Below are 26298 nucleotides of genomic sequence, written 5' to 3' on the forward strand. Positions count from 1 at the left end.
GGATATGCATGCCACACTGGCATATCTCAAATGATCAAGATCTTACCATTTGACCTCCCTAATCAAATCAACAACCATTTATTAAGTACCTAATATGTGCTAGTCACCTTGTCAAGTACTGGGGATACAAAGAAAGGTAAAATACAGTCCCTGATCTCAAGGAGTTCATTTGTTTCTAATTGAAGAACATGCAAAAAATTCTGTCCAAATGAGGTAAATACAGTGTGGAGATAATTAACAGAGGGAAGACACTACCATTATGGGGTTCTGTAAGGGCTTCTTGTTGAAAATGGGATTTTAGTTGGGATCTGAAGGAAACCAGGGAAGCTAGGCACTGGAGATGGGGAGAGAGAGAGTTCAAGACATGGGGGAGATAGCTAGTGAAAATAAATGGAGTCTCATGGCTTAATTGATAACATTTAAAATATAAAACTGAAATATGCAGGCTTATAAAGACTTCAAAAACATGTTAAGATCAATTGACTGCTAATCATATTCTCTAGTATTGGCCTTATTTTTGTTGGAAGATATGCTGTTTTTCTCTGAAAAGAATAATTATCCCTAACTCTTACAATGGCCTTGCAAGGTTAGAATGTTAAACTCTTAAGGAAGGCTGTGATCTTGTCAGAAAAAAAAAAAGAAAACAACTCCTTTTGCTATACACTTGTACTTTTAATATAAAATTTCATATAATCATTTATTGGTTTAAATCTGAGCATTTTCAGAGTTGGTAAAATGCATTTTATTTCCTCTTCAAAATAACCAAGCCTACAGTCTTCACTGCAGCATAGCAAAATGACATTTTCTGCTTGTGTAAATGTTAAGCGTCACATATTTTACATAAGCAGAAAATACTATTTTTACTCCTTGATAATGGAAACTGTAGCCTTGGCTATTTTCATGTAGAAACAAAATGTTAGGTACTTTTAGCTAGGTGGTGGCTTTTTTAAGTCTTATCTGGTGATTGCAGTTTGTGTCTACTTTATCAGTTGAAAAATTGATTGATGGAAAAGGAAAAATTATTTGTCTGCTATGCAGTAAATCCAGAATGAAGTGACTTACTCTTCATTGCTTTCTCTCCTATATCAAATAGCTTTTTTTACTCCTAGCCAAATTTATTCATAGGACTAATGAGCCAAAGACATCCATACACTGTAGAACAAAATGACACATATTTAAAAATTTTCTCTGGTGACTTTTTTTCTTTATTTTTCTTTCTTGTAGTTATGGAATACTCTGTCCAGATACACACTGGAGATGTGAAGAATGCAGATGCCGCTGGCCAGGCTTATATTTACATAAAAGGAGAAAGAGGTGATTCTGGGAAAAGATGGCTTACCAATTCAAGAAATAGCTCAATTGCTTTTTCCAGGGGACAGGTAAAACAAAAATATTACTTATTAAATAAGTGCTTTGATTTGCTATTTCTCATTTACATGGGGTTACATGGAGTCTATATTATGTTCATTCATTCAACACTCAGCAAGTAGTTTTGAATGTACACAGAACACTATGCTAGATGCTGGATGTGCTAACAAAGTATAGATAAACACAGGTCCCTGTCCTCTTGGAGCTTACAATCTAGTAGGAAGGTTAGACAACAACACTGATAGCTATACAACCAGTATTAAATGGTGAGCAAATTAGATGGGAACAGAACAAAGACGGTCCAGAGGGGATTGCTGTGGATGAGATCAAAAAGAGGGGAAGAGATATCTATAGCTATAGATGCAGAATAAGAAAAATCAGAATTCAGTTAGTGTATTACTTTAAAGTTTTCATTTTTATAATATGAGGACAAGAATATCCAGAAGGACATAGTGCTTAAGTGTGTTGCTATTTTTTTTTCTTTAAGTACTAGTGAGGCATAGTGGGAAAGAAAATCACCCACAATCATTCCCGAGATCCTAAAGTCCCTTGTGTTTCCCTGAAGAGTATTTATTCATGTAATAACCAAGGCCTATTTTCTTTATCCTGGGTTGTATGACAACGTAGGGCTATTGATAAAGGAGGTATAGAATCATTTACTCAGTTTCTTTCACTACTTCAAAATAGTCATTCATGGTATGAAAGAAGGACACAGCACTTATTTCTCCAATAATTGCTTTCATCAGTTGGAAGGAAAAGATATATGCTTGTTGAAAACATGCTGGGAATACCTGAAGCAATCCATTTGTAAAGGATTCTGTAATACTTTTTTCATCTAAAATATTTGGAAGACAACAAAACAGGTTTCAAATTGGGCAGAAACTCTGAAGATCTTGGATTTAAAGGCTTTCTTTTTTAGATGTAGGACTTATAGAATAGAATACAAAAGATTGGCTGATACAGAGGGAAGGAGTGTAGCTTTTGTCCCATCAAAGTCCTATTGAGGAGAAACTATCTTGCGCCTTTAAATGATTACCTGTTGCCCATGTTAATACCGGGAGATGCCAAAGTGTGCAGCTACTTACGATACAGTATATGAAATGAGTGCCACAAGGAACATTTTTAAAATTACATTTACAAATTCACAATCTGATGCCATGTATACTTCCTCTTCTTGGTACAAAAGTGAATATGTTTTGATGTCAGGGCTACTGATATGAATTGTTTAAGTGCAGGGTTCAAAACACAGATTTCAAGCTTTTCCCTGGGCATATGTGTCATTTTTGTAGTTCTGCCTGATGCAAATATTAATTTTTATTACTGGTCGCATTTTAACAGATCATCTAAGAAGTCCATTGCACTTCCAGAAGAATCATTAGCTTGTCCTTATTTCATTGCCTGAAATAGAGAGCAAGAGAGGTGGCTAATGACACTGAGCCAGCAACTCAATTTAAATTCACCAAAAAATTCCACTCAATAGCTCACATTTATTAGCACTTTAAGGTTTGCAAAGCACTCTACACATGTAATCTCATTTAATCCTTGCATCAACTCTATGAGGGAGCTGCTAATTTATTGCTCCTATTTTATAGACGAAGAAATCGAAACTAAAAGTTATTAAATTTCTTGTCCAATATGACAAGCAAATGTCTGAGGCAAGATCTAACCTCAGGTCTTCCTAATGTCTAATCTACTATTCTAACCTTTGTACCACCTAACTACTGAAATACAGGGTTGTTGTTGTTGTTGTTTGTCCTTTGTTCTTGAAGAGGACCATGACATCAGGAAGGTGATGCCATGACATGCAAGGGAATTGGATTTAAGTGAGGGAGGGCTGTGCAAAGTCACAAGCCTCACTTTCTCCTCCAGAGCCATCTGGGTCTAGTGGCCAGATATACATCAAAACATCTGGAGATGGCCCCAGGTGTGGAATACTTAGTCTTTTAAAACTAAGGTCTTTAGCAGGTCTCAGTTTGACTGAGGAAATGTTTATTCAGTGATTAAGGCTAGGTCAAAAAATGAGGCAAAGAATGGCCTCTTTAACCTATTCTAGAAAACAAAATCAAACTGGGAGGGAAAGACCCTCAGGATTTCTGGCCAAAACAGAAATAATTCCTATTTACATTCTCTCTGAGTCAATCAGAACAAACAATGACCAAGTAGGGTTTGGCCTGGGACCTACTTCTGGTCAATCAGTGAAAGCCAGAGTGATTTGGGTTTAAGGCATGGTCCTCAAGAAAGAAATCCAGCCTGCAAACCCCAAAATAAAGGGGGCTTTTAATACCAGGCTTATAAGTTTGTATTTTATTCTAGAAGCTCTAATAGAGAGTCACTGAACAAGTTGGAGCAAGAGAGTGATGAGCTCTTCCTTCTGTTTTAGAAAGAGTATTTTGGTAGCTGTGTAGAGGATCACAACCTAGGTGTCATCCTTGATTCCTCATTTTTTTACCCTTACCCTATAACCAATTTTTTGGCAAGTACTTTTGTTTTTACCTTTGTAATATATCTTATATATGCCTTCTTGTTTTATGACATTGTCACCACCTTAGTCCAAGCCATTATGACCTCATGCCTGGACTATTGCAATAGCCTTCTGGTTAGTCTCCCTGTTTCAAATGTCTGTCCATTCCAGTCTATCCTCCACTAAGCTGTCAAATAGATCTTCTTAAAGTATATATCAGACCATGTTATCACATTATTCAGTGGTTCCCTGTTACCTCCAGGATCAACTGTAAAATCCTCTGTTTGCATTTTAAAGCAAAATCTGATCCATTCCTACCTTTCCCATGTATAACCAGCCCAGTGACACTGAGCTCCTTGCTGTTGTTCCTCACACAAGACATTCTATCTCCCAACTCCATGCCTTTTCACTGGTTTACCTCCCATGCCTGGAATGCTTTAATTTCTGCTTTATAACTTCTTCGGATTCCTTCAGGTCTCAGCTAAAGCCCAGCCTTCTGCAAAAAACCTTTCCCAGCCTTCCTTATTCTTAACTCCTTTGTGACTACCTCCAGTCTAGCTTGTATATGAGTTGTTTGTATACAGTAGTTTGTATGTTATTTCCCCCATAAGACTGTGAATCAGTAAGAGAAGGGACTGATTTTTGCCTATCTTTGCATATCTCTAGCCCTTAGCACAGTGTGTCACATATATATGCACTTAATACATTCTTGTTGACTTGATTTGGCTTCACTTGTTGGGAGAGAAAGACTAGAAATGTAAACAAGTGAAGAGACTATTGAAATTATTCATTACAGGAGCTGTAAGTAGAGAAAAGAAGATAGAGGCACAAAATCTTGTGGGAAAAGAATCCATGAGAATTTGCAAATGATTAGGTATGGGGAGTGAAGGTTAGGGAAGTGTAAGAGATAACTATGTGGTTATGAATTAGGGTAAATGGTAAAGAGGGTAAATGAAGTCCTCAGCAGAGATGAGGATGTTTGGAGGAGGGTGCAGTTTAGGAGAGAAAGTCATTAGGCTGTTTCTAAATACTCTGTATCACCTGTGTAGGCTTAATTGTTTTCATTATGCCCACTCTCATTCTTCTACCTAAAAGTTTCAGAAGACAGCTATCAGAAAGGTTAACTCAATCATTGCCTTTACTTCTCTACCCCATAGCAATTAGTCTTGCTTTTGCTGGCATCAATTTCCAGTTCTTTTTCTTTAGTTTTCCTATTATGTTTCCAATCGATTTTTTCCTATAATGTTTCTGATTGCTTTTTTCAATTTTTAAATTTGCTTAGAGAGAGAAACAATCAATCATGACTTTCAGAGATTCTTATGGCATCTTGATACCTTTGTTATTTAGGTGTAATTTCAAAGACTTTTAAGGCTAAGTAAAACATTAATTTTTCATTTAGTTGCATCTCTACTTTGATTACTCTATTATTTACCCTTTCTTCCACATCACTTCTTGGCAAAGAACTATAACAGGCATACATCCCATGCTGAATAATTCTACATCTACACATATATTTGAGGTTAATTAAGATATTTACATTTCTTTCAAGGTGCAAATCTCTTGACCATGTGAAGTAAATTTCCCTTAGTAGGAGTCTTTTATAATGCAATAAAGACTATGCTGTTGTTATTGTAGCCTAGGTTACAATGAGACATCAGTATGGTTTCTGGAAAGCTAAATCCAAATCAAGGTACTCTTTAGGTTCTCTGACTTGAGTCCTCATCTAGCATATTCTCTTCTAGACCCAACCAGATTAGACATGAAATTATGAGTAAAGAGCATTTTATTAAAAAAAAATAGCAAGGTAAATAGGAATATCTGGGACATATTAAGCATTAATAAACATTTGTTGATTTGAGCAAGGAAACATATTCCTAACTTCAAAAAATACACATAAAGACACTCTTCCACAGCCGGGTGTCAATTAATAGTCAATAAAGATTTATTAAGTTCCTATTATGTGTCAGGGACTGTGCTAAGCCAGGAGATACAAATATGAAAAAGAAAGACAGTCCCACCCCTCCAGGTGCTTATAATCTAATTGGAGGAAACAGCACACAAAAGAAAACTGAAAAGTAGGAGAAAGGGAGGGACAAGGAGGAAGATACCCAACTGGGAGATGGAAGACCCATAGTGGAGAAACTGATTAAGTCCAAAATAAACACAACCACATTGGAAATGAGGAGACAGGAGACCTATAAGGAAGGTGTTAGGATACTCGTAGTCAACTCTAGGCAAACCATGCTCCTAGGAAGAACCTCACTGCCACCGAATCTTCCAAGAATTGTCTATGCCTATGTCTTCTAGGCTGCCTCCTCCATCAAACTGCTACTGACATCCACTGCTTCTCTAACGAATTACAGTTGCTGGGGTGTTTTTGGTTTTGCTTTTCTTTCTTTCTCCTTAGAAGAGTGTTTGGCAGCACAACAAGGTTACCTCAGGCCAAATTTGTCTTTTTTTTTTTGGTTTGTTTTCTGTTTTATCCTTAACGGAAACTCTCTCAGGCCAGTTTTCTTTCGGGATTGGGATTAAGTCAAATCCTTTCAACTTCCATCCTGCCCCTGACAGCTAGCCCCAGACATGCAGGTTATGCTGGAATATTATTCAACAATTAACACAAGATCAGGAGCAGGATAAAGTTTGCATTCTTTGTTCTCTGGCAATTCTTGAGTAACTGCTGTACTGAATTTAGGTTTTGGGGCAGTCACTTGGTCCAAGATATGTCTGAATCTTTGCAATAATGAGTTAAGTTATCATGGACTCCATTTGTATTTCATTATAGTGTGATATCACTGAGAAATGAAGTTTTTGAGGGATTTAAAAAATAATTATGAACATGCATTTTAATCTAAAGAGGTATATTTCACTAGCCTTGTTTCCATGTAAAAACCCAGTATAGTTTTAGTGAGAATTCTGTGATAGATGGGAAATATCATTAGCTTCTTCCCTCCACCCCCAAAGAAAATACATTTGTTAAATACACTTTTACAGACATTCTAATGAGGGAGATTGCCTGATATAAACAAGCAGTGAGAACAGTGAGAAATATTTATGTATCAAGTTATGCACTCCTTTTAAGCTCCAATCAATGTACACTAGAGGAGAGAATCATAATGCTGCGATGCAAAGAGAAGCCTAGGCCTCTGCCCTGCATTCTGTATTCTTCCCATAATTCTATTATGTGTTATTACTCAATAAACATCTATTGGTCTTTGACTGACTGCTCACTGATTTCTGCCTTCATGAGGAATAGTAAAATCATTCATAGGTATTCTTGTTTTGATTATGAACATTCTGTAAAACTTTTACAAGCTAACATGTGCATATTTTTTAGACTTGGCATGATTTCTGTGGACAGATTAAGTGCATAATACTCAACATTTTGGGGAGATTGCTAGTCCTGAAGGATGTATGTTTCATCATGGGATGGAACTCCTATTAACTTTGCCTTTTCACTTCCTGTCTCCCAAACTGAGAATGCTTTTCTTCCTCATCTCTGCCTCTTGTCTAACCCTGGAATCTTTCAAGACTCCACCAAAACCTCACCTTCTGCAAAAGGCTTTCCCTACCCAGACCCCCCACCTACTAGTGCCTTCCCTCTGAGGTCATCTTTTATGTGCACTATATATACATAATTATTTGCATGTGTCTCCCTCATTAGGATGTGATCTTCCTTAAGTCAGGGACCATGTTTTGGCCTTTCCCACTTACTAAGCTTGTAGGAAGTGCTTAATAAATCCTTGTTGACTGATTGACTTTAGATATGCAGACCATGGTCCAGCTATGATTTAGCCTTATATACTTGCCTGAGTCAGACACATAGAGATCAAGTGGTGATGCTGCTAGGACGAATCAGAGGCAGGATTTTAAGGTCTTCTTGGACCCAAGTGTAGTTTTCTGTCCATTATTCCCTAAGAAAATAACCTTCTGGGGAAGATGTACCAATCTGAGTTTTCAAGCTGCTACTGTCAGCCTCTTGTTTGCTCTGTGACCTTTGCATCCACAGACACAGTAATTAAAATATCTTTACCTGTCATTTTATCTGCAACTTTCAATAATTCCTCCTAGCATATTTCACAGACTTGTCCTTGTCTCAATTAAGAACTAATGCTTACAAAGCATCCCTCTGTAAATGATTTCATAGCATCTCCCAATGCATAGATCTATTTGACCTCAAAACTATCCTGTAATATTGGTAGGGACAAATGTCTGGGAATAAGTTTGGAAAACAAACTATGAGAAATTAGTTCTATGCTCATCATTGGCAAGCTATGAGAAGCAATATGGCATGAAGTATAATGTTGTGTTAAGATCCAGGAGACCTAGGTTCAAATCCTGCTAGTGTTGTGATGATGGGTCAGTTATATAACTTCTTAGAGCTCCACTTTCCTCCTCAGTAAAACAGAAATGATAACAATGACACTGCATACCTCCCACATGGTTGTCGTGAGGCAAGCACTTTCAAAACCTTAAAATGCTATATTGATATGAATTTTTCAAGAGTAAATTTTACATTATATGTATTGAGATTAATATACTATGGAATCAAAATGAGATATGCTTGGGGCAGCTAGGTTGCACAGTGGTTAGAGCACTGGCTCCGAACACAGGAGGACCTGAGTTCAAATCTGGCCTCAAACCAAACACTTGACACTTATTAACTGTGTGATCCTGAGGTTAAGTCACTTAACCCCAATTGCCTAAAAAAAAAAAAGAGAGAGATATGCTTGACTCAGGCTTTCCTCCTCAACTTCTGCTCTCATATTAGATTACTTCAACACAAATCTATAATATATATATATATATATTTTCCTTAACTAAGAAGTTAAGGTATTTGAGGGAATATCAATATACAAATATAAATTTTACATATATGTGTATGTATGTGTGTATATATATACATATACATATCTATATCTATCTTTATCTCTCTCTATGTGTGTGTATATAAATACGTTGCCCCCTTCATTGTATCATTTATCTTGTCCTACCAAGCTTAAGCTTTGGTAGTTTGTGAAACACACTTTCACAGATATTTTAGTGAGGGAGATTGCCTGATATAAACAAGTAATGAGAGCAGTGAGAAAGATTTATGTATCAAGTTATGCGCTCCTTTTAAGATCCAGTCAATGTATACTGGAGGAGAGGACCGTAATACTATGATGAGAAGAGAAGCCTAGGCCTCCGCCCTGCATTCTGCATTCTTCCCACAATTCCACTATGTGTTACTATTCAATAAACATCTATTGATCTTTGACTGACTACTCACTGATTTCTGCCTTTGCTCTTATTTACATACTACTGAATGAACCAAGAGAATTATTGAAACCATGGTAACTGGGACCCCTACAAATTTGTGGTACATAATCTCAACTGGACAATCACTATGACAAGGCATTCTTTTCATACCTCCCTAATTGATTCGTTATCTTAGTCAGCTTTTCTAAATTTTTTCATCCTGTCTCAAGCTTCCTCTTCACCCTCTCAACTGAGAACCTTGTGGAATATTTCACTGGAACAAATTGAGGCCATTCATGAGAGTTCCTTCTTCTTCCCTCCTCTTCATCGTATGTCACTCAGTTATTTTCTGTCATTATCTCCTCCTTTGCCCCTGTCTCACATGAAGAGGTATGCCAAGGCAAACCCCTTTCATGTATATATGATACCATTCCATGGCATCTTCTCCAGCAGATTTCCCTCTTGTTCATCTCTATTTCATCACTAATCTTAAGTCTATTTCTAACTACTGGTTCCTTGCTGCCAACAAACCCACCCATGTCTCCTCCGTCTCCTCCCCACCAAACTTTACTGTATCCCTCCATCAAAAAGCCAACGATTGTCCCATATCTCTCCTGCCTTTTGAGGTGAAATTCCTTGAGAAGACTTTCTATGATCACTGTCTCCATTTTTTTCCCTTTCATTCTCTTCATAATTATATTCAGTCTGGCTTCTGACTTCATTATTCAACTGAAAGTACTCTCTCTACAAAGTTACTAATGATTCCTTAATTGCTAAACCTAAGGGTCTTTTCTCAACCCTTATCCTTCTTTACCTCTCTGCAGTTTTAGACTCTGTTGATCAACTTGTTCTCCTTGTACTCTTGTTTTTCTAGAATTTTAGCATGTCTTTCTCTCTTGTTCTATTACTACCTTTTTAACTTCTCCTAAGTAGATCATGTCCACCAACCATGATCATCCTGTAAGAATCTGACCTAGGTACTTTTCTCTTTATACTATTTCACTTTTTGATCTCAGCTCCAATGGATTAAATTATCATCTCTATGCAAATCATTCTCAGATCTATTTGTCTACCTTAACTTCTCACCTGACCTCCAGTTTCATATATTCAGCTACTTCCTGGACATCTCAAATCGAATATATTCAAAACTGAGCCCATTATCTTTTGTCCCAAACCATTCCTTCTTCATAACTTTTCTCTTACTGTTGAGGACACTACCATCCTCTCAGTCACCAACGCTCACAACCTGGGTGTCATCTTCAATTTCTTATTCTTATTCTCCTTATTCACAGCTCCCATATCCAAATCTATTGCCAAATCCTGTTTTTACTTTTCTAATGTCTCTTGCAAATGACCACCTCTCTCTGACACTGCCAGCACCCTGGTGCAAGTCCTCATCACTACATGTCTCAAAGGACTAGTGAAATAACCTCCTGTTGATCTTTCTGCTTCAAGTCTCTCCCAACTCTAGTCCATACCTCACTTAGGAATTGTACTGATTTTTCACTGCCCCTGCACAATAAACTCCAGTGGATCCCTATCACCTCCCAAGTCAAATATAAAACTCCGTGATTGTTTTCAGAGCTCTTCATAATCTAGCCCCTTACTACCTTTCCCACCTTATTACACCCTATCTTTTCCTCCCCTTGCTCAGTGTACTATGCAATCCAGTGCCACCAGCTTCCATGCTGTTTCTCACATGAGACACTCCATTTCCCAGCTCCATGCATTTGCACTGGCTGGATTCTCTGGGTTCCTTTGAGTCCTAGTTAATACCCCACCTTTTATAAGAAGCTTTTTGCAATCCCCCTTAATGTTAGTGTATTCCCTCTTTTGATTACCTTTGAGGCGTATTGCATATCTCTTGTTTGCACATAGCTGTTTATGTTGCCTCCTACATTATATTTTGGCTTTCTTAGGAGCATTTTTTATCCTTATTTTGGATCCCCAGTATTTAGCATAGTACTTGACACATAGTAGGTGCTTAATGAAAAGTTTTTTGGATTAATTGAGATAAAGAACTGTTTATTCTGTTTGATAAAAGTTCATTTAAAAATAAAAAAAAAATCTTCTTTAGTTAACTAAGTATTGGTTGATATTCAACAGCTATCACCTTGAGATTAATCTGTCTTTTTGCATTTTCCTTTTATTCTTTGGCAAACCCTAGCATCTCTATTTGATTTGCAGCCACATTTCAGTTTGTTATTTCTGACAAAAAAAAATCTTCAAGAATATCATGATGTTTTGTTCTTCCTGACTCATTTATTTTTGAAAAATTATTACCCAAACTCGTTTCCCTCTGTACCTTCTTCATGTTCTCCCAATTCAAATCTGAATTGTCCTCCAAGCCCCTATTCATGTTCTCTGAATGCTAAGCATTCAGAGTCTGTGACAATGAGTGGAGCTTCTAGTATTTTTTCCAGACATACAGCCTATTCTCAGCTAGCCTTCATATCCATGTGTCCCATGTGCTAAATAAAAAGCAATATCTTTAATGAAACTTTAAATAGGCAACAGAAATTTTGGGAAAGACTGTCATTAGCTTCACATTAACATTTGTGTTGGGTGATGGGGGGTAATTGAAGGAGCATGGGAATCAAGAACTAGGACATTGAAGTTCTAAGTAAGGCTCTGCCAGAAACTAATGGAGGACCTTGCTCAAGCCCCTGACCTTCCCTAGGGCTTAGTGACCTCCTTTTCCATTTTGAGATTCTCACCAACTCTAAAGTGACCCAAATTTACAAAAGGGATTGGATAGAAAAAAATTTAAGAGATGGAATGACTAATCTCTTTTTCCATGAATTCATCACTCCTCAGTTTAATTCTTTCTTTAATTGCAGGTGGAGGTTTTCACAGTTAAAGCAGTGCACCTTGGTAAACTACATCAGATTATTCTTGGATTCCAGAGTTTGAAAAAAGGTACAGTGAATTCAGAATACAAAATAATTGTCTGCACATTGACTGTACAGCTTGTAATACACTAAATATATTGGAAATTTAATGAGGGGTTGTAACTTTAATTCACCACATTATTTTGATAGGTTAATTTGGTATTGTTCCTATGTAGGGATATGCAGGAGATTTTTACAAAGCCTACATCAAATCTGTCTATCACTAAGCAATGAAATAAATATAATGGGGTGTTAAGGGAAGCACATTCATTCTATACTAATCTGAAAGTCTTATAAATCTCATTATGAAATCTGGTCCATTTCACCCCCCCCCCAATCTTTTGACAAAGCAAAATAGCATCAAATTGTAGTAGAGTAGCCTCATAAGATGGTTTTGTTTGATGAAATGTCCTAGTAGGCTTTTATAAAGCCTGTTTGTAACTCTTTTAAAAAATAACCCATGTTTCTCAAAGGAAGAATATGCTTCAAAGAATTGAGAATTTATGTAGGTCTCAGAGGTTGCTGACTCTGTGCACAACACATACACAGAGTTGTGTAACTTTGGATTCTAGACTGCCAGATTCAGGCCTCCTTACTGACCTTCCTTTAACAGTTATAAAAATTATCAGCATAGAATAATGGATATTCTTTGTGTCATTCACTGAAAGAACAGAGAAGGGAAAATGGTAAAAATGTGAAGTTACTTGAAATTGCTGATTACCCTTTCTAGGCCCTACCACTTAAATCTGCTAGTGTTTTATATTCATAGTTTTGAGAGAAAGGGGGCAATTAGGTGGCACAGTGGATAGAGGGCCAGCCCTGGAGTCAGGAAACCTCATTTTCTGAGTTCACATCTGCAGACACATACTAGCTGTGTGACCCTGGGCAAGTCACTTAACCCTGTTTGACTCAGTTCCTCTTCTGTAAAATGAGCAGGAGAAAAAAATGGCAAACAACTCTAGGATCTTTGCCAAGAAATCCCCAAATGGGGGTCACAAAGAGTCAGACATGACTGAAAATGACTGAACTACAAAAATGAGAGAATGGACACCTAGAATTAAAAAAAAAATCATTCTAACGAATTTACTGTCCCTCATCTTCCCATATCCAATATGTTGCCAAGACCTATTGATTTTACCTTTGTAACATCTCTCACCTAAAGCCTCTTCTCTCCTCTGATCATCCCTAATACTTTGTTCAGTGTTTATCAAATAGTAGGTGCTTACTAAATGTTTAATTACTAACTGAATATTAAACTCACTGTACTTTGCTTTATCAGAATTGGCATTTAGGATACACAGGTTATATTTCCAGTTCTGACATTTAATTTCTGTGACTTTAGCTTAATCATTTTAACTTTGTCCTCTGTTTAGAAACATAAATGTGTAATGGAGGAATGAATATAATCACAAAGACTGGACTTATTGGTCAGTCACACATTATATATGTGTGTGTATGTGTATGTGTATATGTGTGTAAGCACATATATGTATACATGAGAGACAGGGGTGAGAGGTGACACTGGCACTTGATTAGAGGATCCTTCCCTCCCCAAATTCATTTACATACATGTACTTATACATATATATGTATATGTATATATGTATATATATGCACACACATAAGTGTACATACCTGCATCTAAAATATGTATACATAGTGCACATACATATGCAATATGTCGCTAATGTGTATACATGCATGTGCATTTATAATACAACACACATATACATACATACATACATATATATGAGAAAGAGTCAGTCACAAGGGTAGTAAAAAGTAGAGCTGAAAATATAATCTATGCATTCTGAATTAAAATTCTGACAAAGCAAGATGCCTTTAGATTTATATAAAAGTAAATTCATTTAAAATTATGTCTGTTTATAGATATTAGTTCTTGTGTAACTGTGAATATGAAACACTGATAGGTTTAAGTGGTAAGGCTTGGTAATTGGCAATATCAAGAATCTTGACATTTTTACCACTTTTTCCATTTTAAAAAATGTCAGGCAAGGATAAAAAGAAAACCCATTTGTCTCTTTAGGATGAATACACATATAATATACATGTGTTTATCCATATGTATTATAAGCATAGATAAACTATTGTGCTTTCTTTGTGTTCTTTACTAGAATGACAAATAGGGAAAAGGACAATGTAATGTATAGGGAAAAAGCGGTGGTTTGGACCCATGATCCTATGATTTTATCAATGTGGAAAATTTCCTAATGTAGAAACTTTCTCCACCAAAGAAGATCTTCAGTTTGTCTATAACTGACAATCTGAGTTGCCTGTGACACTGAATTTAGGTAACTTGCCCATAATTACATGGTTCTGTATCAGAGGAGAGAGACCTCAAATCCTGATCTTCTTGTCCTCAAGGCTGACTCTCCCTGCACTAGCTTTCCCTATGCTATCATGTTGTCTCCTTTAGATATCCCATAATTTGTTAAAAAATAATTCTACTGCATCTGTTTAAAGAAAAATTGTTAAAATCACACAACATATGCTACTTCAACTAGGTTCCTCCCTAACAAAAGGTTGTCACATCTCTTTAGTGGCCCAAAGAAATAGCAGTGCTGATATAGTTACAATAAATTTCCTACAAGGATTACTAAGTCATTATATTACACCAAAATTCCATTACAATCATTTATTTCTTTCTCCCACCCCACCTTTAAAGTTCCTAATTGTATGCTAAGTTCTCACTTGCTAATTTACTATGCTCTTTGCAATGTCTTCAGGGAGCTGAAGAGAGAGGATCTGAAATACATCTCATTTATTCTTGACTCATATTTCAACTCCTATTATCTTTTGCTACTTTACACATCCTGAACTCTGTACAATGCCCACAAAAGCAAAACTAACCCAGTGGTCCATGGACTTGGAGGTGTGTGCCTTAGTTTCTCCCCGATTGCTGTCAGAACATATCTTTTTAAATTTCCTTTTATTGATTCACTTCTGAAAAGCTGAAAGGCTAGGCATCACTTCTCTGAGATAAGGAATGTGATTTCTACCAAAGTATTCATTATACAAAAAATAATATGCTACAATGAAAATTTATGAACGTATGGGTTGCTGTGGTACAAAGGACTTCGATTTCTTCTGAGAGAGGTGATATGCTGTGCAAATATAAAAAAGGTCTTAAAAATGTAGATTGCTAAGCCATGATTTTTGACTTTTTATTTCAAGCATTGTGTATGACCTATTGAATTTACTGAATGATGAAGCCATTGTCCTAGAAAGTAATAATATGACAAATATACCCTCCAATGTACCAATGATGCCTTTTTGAAAAGAAAATGATTAATTTGGGCACTGGTTGCTATTATTTCTGGACAATTGTTTCCCAGCAAATCTTATTGGACTTTTTAAATTCCTGACATTCGCCATCATAATTTTGGCAGATGATACTATTTGTTTGTCGTAAAGAAGATACTTCCTCTTTTTTTAATTAGAGAAAATTAAAGCCTTAATCATTTGTCATGTAATGTGAAGAAGCTTTCCCAGGTTAGGATTTACCCAGACATGTTGAGAAGTGTGACCTACAGTTGGGTATCATCTAGTACAATGGAACTCACAGTGTTGTTTTCAGCAAGGCTATATGATGCCTGTTTTCTTAGACTTTTTTTATCCCTAAAAATTAATTTTCTTTTTCTTTTGCCTATCTCCTCTCAAACTTGTCACAACCATGCATTTATGATATAATTCAATTTTTAAAAAGTCATTCTTTTACAAATTTTCTATTCTTTTTATGTTATTTAGTTCAGCTCAATAAATGTCTCTTACACACAAGCTATGTGCAGTAAAAACATTAGCTAGGCACTTAGGTATACAATGATGAAACAAAACAGGATTTACACAAGTGAAGCATAAGATCTGAGAGTTGTACAAATCATAATAAGAGTGCATACAGAAATAAGATCAGGCAGCATAGTGTAGTGGATAGGGAACTGGGTTTGGAGTTAGAAGGCAGAAGACCTTAATTCAAATCCTGGCCCTTCAGCACCACCAAGTCACTAAATTTTCTGGGCCTCAAATCCTCACCTTTAAAATAAAGAAATAGGGCTGTGACTGCATGTTGCTTCCATCTCTTAAATTTTCGTAAATCAGAGTAGACTAAGAAATTCAATAAGGGAAAGAGTAGATTTTATTATCTCCAAAGAGGCTGTAAGATTGTTCTACAAAATTAAAAATAACTAGTTTTTAAAAGTGAAAAGTTTTCACTTTGAAAAATGAAAAATTCCATCATACAGGTTATTCTATTGACTTGCTGATTAATAATGAATAAATGTTTGTTCTTTGACTGTTAGAGCTGGGACGTATCTTAAAGATCATTCAGTTTAACCCTTTTATTTTATGGATGAGGAATCCGAGATAGTAGAGTGGTAGGGATATGTCCAAGGTCATATTCCTAGTTAATAGCAGAGCCAGGAGGGAGATCTGACTGACCTTTGACCAACTATGACCAAAATTACTGATGGTTAACCAAATTCAAGTTTTAAAACATAGAATCAAATGATTAAATTTATTTATGTCTAGAAATACAGACTTAATTAGGAGCTCTCTTTAACACAATTTGTCTATAACTGACAATCTGAGTTGCCTGTGACACTGAATTTAGGTAACTTGCCCATAATTACATGGTTCTGCATCAGAGGAGAGAGACCTCAAACTCTGATCTTCTTGTCCTCAAGGCTGACTTTCCCTGGACTAGCTTTCCCTATGCTATCATGTTGTCTCCCTTAGATATCCCATAATTTGTTAAAAAATAACTAAATAGCTAACTAAATAACTAAATAAATAGTGTCTTCTTAGCATTATGAGGGAGTGAACAAATCTTCCATTTATTTTTTAAAAAATTAATATTTATTTATTTTTAACATTCTTTTCTTTTTAAATTTTGAGTTCCAAATTCTCTCCCTCCCTCCTACCCCTCCCCCATCCACTGAAAAGGCAAATAATACAATGCCAATTAAACATGCAAAAATCATGTAAAATATTTCTATATTAGCTATATTTTTAAAAAGTAAGAAAATAAATGCTTCAATATGCAGAGTTCATCAGTTCTCTCTCTGAAAGTGGATAACATTTTTCATCAGGAGTCCTTTGGAGTTGTCTTGAATCATTGTACTGATCAGAGTAGCTAAGTCTTTCATAGTTGATCATCATTACAACATTGCTGTTACTGTGTACAATGATCTGCCGGTTCACTTCACTTTGCATTGTATTCATATAGATCTTGCCATGTTTTTTTTTTTAATGAAACCATCCCCCTCATCATTTTTTATCACACAATAGTATTCAATCACAATCATATGCCACACCTTGTTCAGCCATTCTCCAATCGATGACATCCCTTAGATTTCCAATATTATCCACCACAAAAAGAGATGCTATAAACATTTTTATACATGTAGGTCTTTTCCTTTTTTCTTTTATCTCTTTGGGATATAAACCTAGTAGTGGTATTGCTGGGTCAGAGGGTATGCAGTTTTATAGCCCTCTGGGCAGAATTTCAAATTGCTCTCCAGGATGACTGGAACAATTCACAAGTCCACCAACAGTGCATTAATGTCCCACTTTTTCCACCTCCCCTCCAACATTTGATATTTTCCTTTTCTGTCGTTTTAGCCAATCTGATATGTATGAGGTGGTATTGATGGGGTATGGGCCCAAGCTGAGACCTTTGCCCCTTGCTCCAAAAAAGAATTTGGCTCTCATTTGTCTATGGGCCCCAGAAAACCCTTATGCTTCATTCAACTGGCCTTTCCTTATCTCTTATCCTTATTCTGATCTTTCCCTAAGGAAGAAGCCTAGTCTTTGATCCTACCTTTGATTTTATCAACCTCTTTCTTCCAGTTTTTTGTTACCCTGATAAAAGCCTAGTCCTTCATTGTCTATTCTCGGGTGACCCTACCCAGATACTCCCATTCTCCCTAAACTCCTTCCCCAGTCACCCAGATCCTTTTCCCAGCTTCTCCTTTAGTCACCCAAAATTACTTGAGTAGTATATAAGATCCACCCTAGCCCCCATTTAAATGCTGAGACTTTCTCATGTCTGCTCATCCTTATGGGCATCACTAATGTTCAGATTCCTTAAGAATCTGACCTGTATGGTTTATCTCTAATAAACTTTTCTCTGGCTGAAAGATTTGGGTTGAATTCATTTAGGCAGAGCCCGGGTGTCATGATCTCAGGGTCGCAGCACCCCTAAATCTCTAGACCTCAGCACCTCAGAGTTGTTTTAAATTGTATTTCTCTAATCAATGGTGATTAAAAGCCTTTTCATATGGCTTTAGATACCTTTGATTTCTTCTTCTGAAAATTGCCTGATCATATTCTTTGATCACATATCAGTTCAGGAATGGCTCTTATTATTTTTATATTTGACTCAGTTTTATGTTAAGTATATATTAGAGAAATGAGGTGTTTATGAGAGAATCATGCTGCAAAGTTTTTTTTTTATATTACTTCATTGTCTCTGGTACCTTTCAGCAAAATGTAGTTTCCCTGATGATCTCTTTCAATTAGTTCTATTTTTGCTTTTGCTATGTCTAAGGTCATGATTGCTGCCTCCACCTTTTTTACTTCAGCTGAAGCATATTAGATTCTGCTCCAGCCCTTTATTTTAACTCTGTTTGTATCTTTCTCTTCCATTTATTTTAATCAGATAATTGGTTTTTGGATGAAGTTATTATAAAGGAAGGACACACCTCTGTCATCACTCATATCTTTGCTCATCAAAACTGGATCAGCAAGCGTTCAGAAAAAGGATTTAGTGAAGTTATAATTCCACTGAAAGGTAATACCAGTTTTGTTATTTGGATGCCACTATGCCATTGCTCAATCTAGAAAAGAATATAATAGTTTCCATTATGCCAATAATTCACCTACAATCCTTGTAGGTCTAAATAGTGCTTCAAATTTCCATATGAACAGGATTCATTAACAAGGATTCAAAGGTTAATTCACTAAAAAATAAATGAAAAGAATAAATTTAGAGGAATATTACCTTGAACTTTGTGTTTTATGTTGTTTCCATACTGTGGAAATAAAAATATCAAGAAAGAAATAAAATGGTGCTTGCAGGTTTAGGTGTTGGTCTGAAAACAATTTATCAAATGTTGCTATGATATTCAGAGGAGGTTCCTGAATATGGTTATCTACCAATGGACTCTGTATAAACTTAAAATAAAGATAATTTGAAGATCAAAATAGTAGAGCTGGATCTCTACCCATTCCCCTCTATTAAAATAACAGAATCTCAGAATATTAGACCTAAAGGAGATGATATTGTCTATCTGCTTTTATTTACAGTTGGGACTGAAGTTGAAAAATATCATAGAAAGGAAGACAAATGATTGAAAATAAGACAGGTATATACTTATATATCTGGTCCACAGACTGAGATCCTGTAACTCAATCCACTGTGACAAAGTTCATGAACATTTTTGTCCTGTTTTGGACTACAGTTTGGCATTAAAATAAACAAAATTAAATAAAAATTAAATTCAATAAAAGGTTATAGAGGCATAGTAAAAAGTAACAGAGATCATCTATTCCAAACCTGTCTTCTTATAGGTGAGGTCACTGAGGTCTTTAGAAGTTAAAGGCTTGTTTAAGGTCCCGAAGCTAGTTGGTGATGGATGTGGGTGCTAGAAATCAGACCTTCTAACACTTAATGTCAAAAGTAAGCTGGCGGTGTAGGTATTCAACATAACCAAGTCCTTATAAATGAGTCCCTATTAGTGACTAATTTTCACATCTTCTTTCTATAATATTATTTATGAAAAAAAAGTACAGTAATGTTCCTTACAATTTCATATATTCTAAAACACAAGATCTATTATATGTATTGTCATTTTAACAAGAATTTGATAGTTTTGCTTATGTGCAATTATGAATTCATTCAACACATAATAAGATGTAATGTAATGTAATTAGAAATTATGTATAATACATGATACTAGTGGAAAGCAAAATTAGCTCCAAACTTATAATTCAACTTCAAATTATATTTTCATAGAGCTTTTTCTCATAAGATAACTGACAGCTGTCTACTGTTCATTAAAAATTACTTCAAAGCCTAGTATCCTATGAGTAAAATGATATAATCTAGGGGAAGGATTGTAAATTAGTCAACCCATTATTTTTCAAGAAATTTGTGAACAATACAATATAGTTCTTTCAATAATGCAGGTGGGGACACATTGCTAATATTATAAATATTGTTTAAAATTCTCAAATTCTTAAATGAAAGCAAGATGAACATTCAAAAATAGAAAATTCTCTACCTCCCCTGGGTTACAATTGGGAATATTGCTGAATTGACCCTATGTATTTCTGTTGTATGAAAACATCCTAAGTGCCTGGTTTTTATTAATGAGGAATTCTCAGAGGAATTAGGCACCATCCAAACCATTGCTTCCTAAACCCCTTATTTCTTCATTATCATAACTCTAAGAGCTTTTATGTATTTTCTTGTTTGATTTTTGCAACAATCTTGTGGAGTAGATAGTGGAAGTATAATCATTTATATTTTCCCAATGAGAAAATTGAAACATTAAATAACTGTTCCCAAATCATACAATTAATTAGTCAAGAATCCAAAAAAAAAAAAAAAGAATTCAAGGTTCTTTTATTACCCCATACTAGTTCACTCACTTGCTCAGAAGGCTCTTCTGGCTCCTTAGATTGGCATTCAAGGACCACCGTAGCCCAACCCTACCCTGCCTAGCCAGCTTTATCTATTTCTTCCCTCTGTGAACCTTTTGCTCCAGCCAGGTCATTTATGAGACTGTTTGCCTCATAAAAACTCCATATGTGGTCTCCACTTCAAGGCTTTACTTGACCTATTTCACTCCCTTTTGTTAATCCAAATTCTTGCTATTTATTTATGGCCTATCTCTAGTCCTGTCTCTTCTAGAAGGCCCTTTTCAAACACCATAGACCCCATTGATTTCTCCCTTCTGTGAAATTCTAGAGTGCATTTTGTCTGAAAGGCCAGTTTTGTCCCTTAATAATGTGATAACTTGCATGATTACTCTTTCATGTGTGTTTTACACATATAGCAGGTACTCCATAAAGAATGATGAAGCTTTTATTTAGTGTGTACTATGTGCCAAGTGCTGTGCTAAGAACTGGGGATACAAGTACAAGCCACTAAGTCAGTCCTTGCCCTCAAGGAACTTACTCTCTAAGGCGGGGAGAAGATAACGCAGAAAGGGGGAGACAGTGAGGGAAATAGGCACACAAAGGCACAGTTTGGAAGTGTTCTACAAGTGATGTGGAGGTCTGGTTCTGTGGAAGATACAGTGAAAGAACATTATTCAGAAACCAAAGTCCCAAAGGCAGAGTCTAGGTTTGGGTGAGAGGAGTATAAGAAGGATACATTTTAAATGAGTGGGTGTGATTTTGGGTTAAGTAGCTTCAAAATTGGAAATGCTTCACTTAAATAGAATTTATGCATCTGTCTAATAAAGATTAGAGTACTTTGAGTTTTTCAAAGCTTCTTTTCATTTGCCCCTCACAACAGCACTATGTGTTAAGTTGTGTTAAGTGCAATAAGTATTTTTTTCTCATTTTATAAATGAATGAACTGAGGATTTGAGAGGTTAAGTTTTTTGTCATACTGTTAAAAATTTCAGAGGCAATATTTGAACCCAGGTCTCTCCTGACTCACTCTCTCTCTCGCTCTCTCATTTTTTTTTAAATTATAGAGGTAAACGTGATCCCTGCAGTGATAAAAGACTCCCAGGTTACCAGCAGAGGTCAGTGGCAAATGTGGCTCTCTGCATCTCCCCTACCAGAAAACATTCCAGATATTCAATTGATTGTATTTGGAATGAGAGGAAAATCTCCTGTACAGAAAATTAAGAACTTGAAAAATGATCCATTTCTGGTAAGTTTACATTAAGATTACCTTTTGTTTATGTCTTACTGGTCTTTCAAATAGTATTTTAATTGGTTGACTGAAAAATAATAACAATGGCATTCAGACTGTCTCTTGTAATTTGCTGTGTCAATTTCACTTACTTGATAAATTTAAAATCACTGAAAAACATGAAGAAATCCTGTAGAGAAATGTGGTCAGTAAAACTTCCAGAATGCTTTTTCAGACATTAAAGGATACAGAAAAATGCAAAATGTCTAAAAATTGTTTTGAATCATTCTGCCAAATCTCAGACACTACCATATCTTGGCTGCCTTCTTGATAATTCAGTCTAGGTGCTTGAAGTTTCCCCCCCAAAGGATGGAGCTTTCTAATGCTTTAGCAAGAGTGTTATAAGGAACTATCACTGCTCATGTGCCATCCTTTTTAGAGATTTCCAGAGACATAAAAAGCATTTAATTATGTTATGGAAAGATCAGTATTCATAAAGTCTTTCTGTTAACTCTAATTTTGTTATTTCATAGTTGCACCTTGATGACATTGGTGACATCACAAAAGTTTCTTTTATATTGCTTGATTCATGTTTGAAGAAAGGAATTAAGCTACACAAGGTACTCTTCTGTGCTGTATATAAGTAATATTTAAATTATTGTAAGAAACATATTCTTTGAATCAAACATTTTTGGAATATTAAATTCTGCATAACTTAGAAATAAATCATTTTCCCAGTAAACATTATTCTGTTTCCAAAGGTGAGTAAGATGTTATAAATCTATGGAGAAAAAGAAAGGCCCTTAGAGGCCTGCATCATTACCTGTCAAGGAAAATACCTCTAATTAAAATTCATGGTCAGGGGTTTGGACTAGAGGGTCAATGAGTTCCCTTCCAGTCCTACATTTTTAAACTGTGATCCTACGACATACAACCCCAAAAGGAGGTGAGATCTAGACATGGAGTATGATGAGAGAGAACATACAGGTTACGCTGAGGCCAGAGCTCTATTCTCTCTCAGGAGCTTTTGCTGATAGGAGAAGGTATTTCCTAGACTACCTCTAAGTACAAGAATATTCTGATGGAGAAAAAATCAAGGATCTCAGGGGCAATGTTAAGGCATTGTGCCTATTCTGCTGCTGGCACCTTCCCTTTTTCTCCCTGTTCATGATGCTGTTTATAGAAGAAGTGTGTAGAGTTTGAAGAAGCTATTTTACCCTCCAAACATAAGAAAGTATATTATTAACACGTGCCAGGCTATGAATTGGAGAACTGAGTGAAATTATAGACACTATTTGAAGTGGAATTTTTACCTGGATATTATCATCTTTCTGGCTTCCATCAATCCCATTCCCATACAAATGTTCTATTTTCCTATCTATTCTGTCTTCTTTTCTCCCTATTTTACCTTTTGTGAGTTATATGCCATTAACATTTATAGAGTGTTCATTGTGTCTAGGATTTTGTGCCACAGCTGTCTATATCACTCATTTGGGACTCAATTTTTGTTTTAATCTTTATTTTTTTGTATTGCTCCACTCTAATGTGAGAATGGTTAGTCTTCCTAACTAGATTATAAATATGCCATACTCCTTGGCATTACTCCCATAATGTAGAATGATGTTATTCAAATAATAGGCACTAAACTAATAAAGACCTCATTGCCTTTTCTCTCACTATTCCCCATCTCATCCTTTCTTTTTCATTTCTCCTTTTCTGAGTATGAATGTCCTTTTCAATATCATGAAAATCCTGCCACACTTAGTTTTTGGATAGAAGATGAATATGAAACATTTGACTTCATGAAATAAAAATTACTGAACTAGAAGGAAGGGATGATTATTTTTGTTCTCATACTAATCTTCATTAGGGATTTGTTGTTAATTCTTGTTCTTGAGGAGAAAAATTAGAATAGGAGTACTGAAAAGATTATATTGAAGGAAAAGATCCTACAAAGTTGAGAATAACTGAACTGAGTTTTTATTTATTTAAAAAAAATCAATTATGTCTAGGCATTTCTTTTGAGAAAACCAGATTTGCCCAAAGAATTTTGAAATACAAATGCATGGAACAAAATGTAGTTAAGACAAGTCAATAGTCATTAGCATAGAGCTCAATAATGTGTTACATTTTGAAAAGAGGGCTATTTCTTTGGAGTTTAACCTTGTTTAAGAGTCTCCAAGTGAAAAAAAGGAGACAAATTCTGACTCTGGATCTTTGAAAAAGAAAGAGTTTAAGGGGCAGCTAGGAGGCACAGTGGATAGAGCACCGGCCCTGAATTCAGGAGGACCTGAGTTTAAATTCGGCCTCAGACACATAACACTTACAAGCTGTGTGACCCTGGGCAAGTCACTTAACCCTCTTGCCTAGTCAAAAAAAAAAAAGAGTTTGCAGAGCAGAAAGGGGAGGCATCAGACCTGGAATAGATTAGTTCTTGTAAGTGGGGTATCACAGGTGAAGGCTATTTATATTATAGGGATGAGAGTGAGAGCACTTCAATCCTTACCCTTAATGACATAGTAATAAAATCAAAACAAAGTAGGGATGTGCCCCTTAGGGCAGTGGAAGGAACTGGGTCTGAGATGAACAGTGAAGTTGAAAAGAAGTCTGCATTAAGCCACAAAATAAAAAAATAAACTGAGGCTGATACATGTTTTTAAAGGGTTTGGGGAAACTTAGTGATTTAGGTCTATGTTGGGAGGGAAGGATGAGATCATGTTTGTCTAAGTAATACAACCTGATACATAGTTATATAGAAAAAGGAATGGGGAGAGGAACATAAAGAAGGGGTAATGGGAAGACTAGGCCTTCATTGGTCTGACTTCCCCTTACACTGAAAAACACACTTAGCAAGAATATTGTGAGTGTTAGTTACCCAGAAAACATTAAATTCAAACAGCAGAAGTGGTAAATATGATCTCAGATAAGGAAAAAGTAAAAATAGATATGGTTAAAGACATGGTCAACAGGCATGCAAGAAAATTTTATATATATAATATATATATATATATATATATATATATATATATATACACATATATAAAATCTAAATGCAAAAGGGAAAGTCTAACTGAAACCAATCAGGAAAGAATGGGGAGTCTGATGCTACTGTATTTCAAAGTATATTATTAAGCAGTTATTATCAAGACTATCTTCTACTGGATTTTGAAAAAAAAATTATTGATCAGTACAAGAAGCTACATAAACAGTACCTAGAAACATATTCAGATAGAAGTCAGTGTTTGCAAAACTCAAGAACACAAACTCCTAGGGAAAGAAGTTTTTTATTTGACAAGCGTAGATGGAAAATGGTCTGGCAAAAAATAGAGTTCACTTAGCATCTCTTTAATAACATATAAATTTAAAGTACATGAATATTCTCAATATAAAACATTGTACCATAAAACAAATTAAAGTAGGATCCAAAGTTACACGTTGCACAATTACAAATGGAGGTTTTTTTTAAATAATAAGGCAAGTAATAGAAAAAAAATCATCAAAGACAAAGTAGCCAATTTGGTTTTATTTTAAACAATTGGGAAAAGCTTTTGCAATCTGTATAGATAGACTAAGAGATGCAATATAGTTTGGAAAAACCTGAATTAAATATCTCTAATAGAATCATTCTCTCCAAAAGGTAATTGAAATAAATATGTAAGAATAAACACCATCCTCCAGCAGACAAGTAGTTAAAGGATGTAAAAAAAAGTTTAAAAAGTAATTCAATCAATAACTATCTGAAAAATGCTCAAAATCAATACGAATCAGTGATATAAAATTTAATTCCATAAGCACTTATTAATTACCTAAGTAGATGATACTGTGCTAGGTGCTGGTAATACAAAGATTTTTTTAAGAGAATACTAATGAATCTTAGTAATCATAAAATATTACCTTATCACCATAAAAATAACAAAGAAGCTAAAAGATAAGAAAACTCATTGTTGGAGGGGGTAAGGTAGAAGTTTTAAAACTTTTTGATCTCAAGACCCTTTTATACTGTTAAAAGTTACTGTGGAGCCCAAAGAACTATTAAGTGGATTATGTCTATCCATTTAGAAATTAAAACATAAAATTTAAAGTATTGTTAATTTATTTAAAATAACAATAATAAACCTATCATGTGTTGACATAAATAGCATGTTTTTATGAAAAATATTTAAAATAATTTTCCAAAACAAAAAAAATTTCGTGAGAATTGTGGCATTACATTGTCTTACATATTTTTCAAATCTCCTTAATGTTTGGCTTATAGAAGACAGATATGAGGGTTGCCTCATATCTGCTTCTGCATTTAATCTGTTGAAATACTTTGTTTTAATTGTATATGAAGAAAATTCAGTCTCACACAGATATATAGTTGTCAAAGAGAAGTGTTTTAATATGGAAATAGAATGTTAGCACTATTATGAAAATTAATTTAACTTCAAGGAACCCCCCCTACCCCTGCA

The 26298-nt window shown here is 35.3% G+C and overlaps 1 protein-coding gene across 1 annotated transcript in view; it reads left to right on the forward strand.

The window, feature by feature from the left end:
- Nucleotides 1-26298, forward strand: part of LOC114053992 (lipoxygenase homology domain-containing protein 1-like) — a 657625-nt gene that overhangs the window by 505234 nt on the left and 126093 nt on the right. The window contains 5 exon segments of the mRNA XM_027877094.1: nucleotides 1225-1379; nucleotides 11908-11986; nucleotides 18635-18766; nucleotides 21684-21865; nucleotides 22381-22467. Coding sequence (XP_027732895.1) covers nucleotides 1225-1379; nucleotides 11908-11986; nucleotides 18635-18766; nucleotides 21684-21865; nucleotides 22381-22467 — 635 coding nt within the window.

The sequence above is a fragment of the Vombatus ursinus genome, unplaced genomic scaffold, assembly GCF_900497805.2.
Source record: "Vombatus ursinus unplaced genomic scaffold, bare-nosed wombat genome assembly UNPS02014812.1, whole genome shotgun sequence".
NCBI lineage: Eukaryota > Metazoa > Chordata > Mammalia > Diprotodontia > Vombatidae > Vombatus > Vombatus ursinus.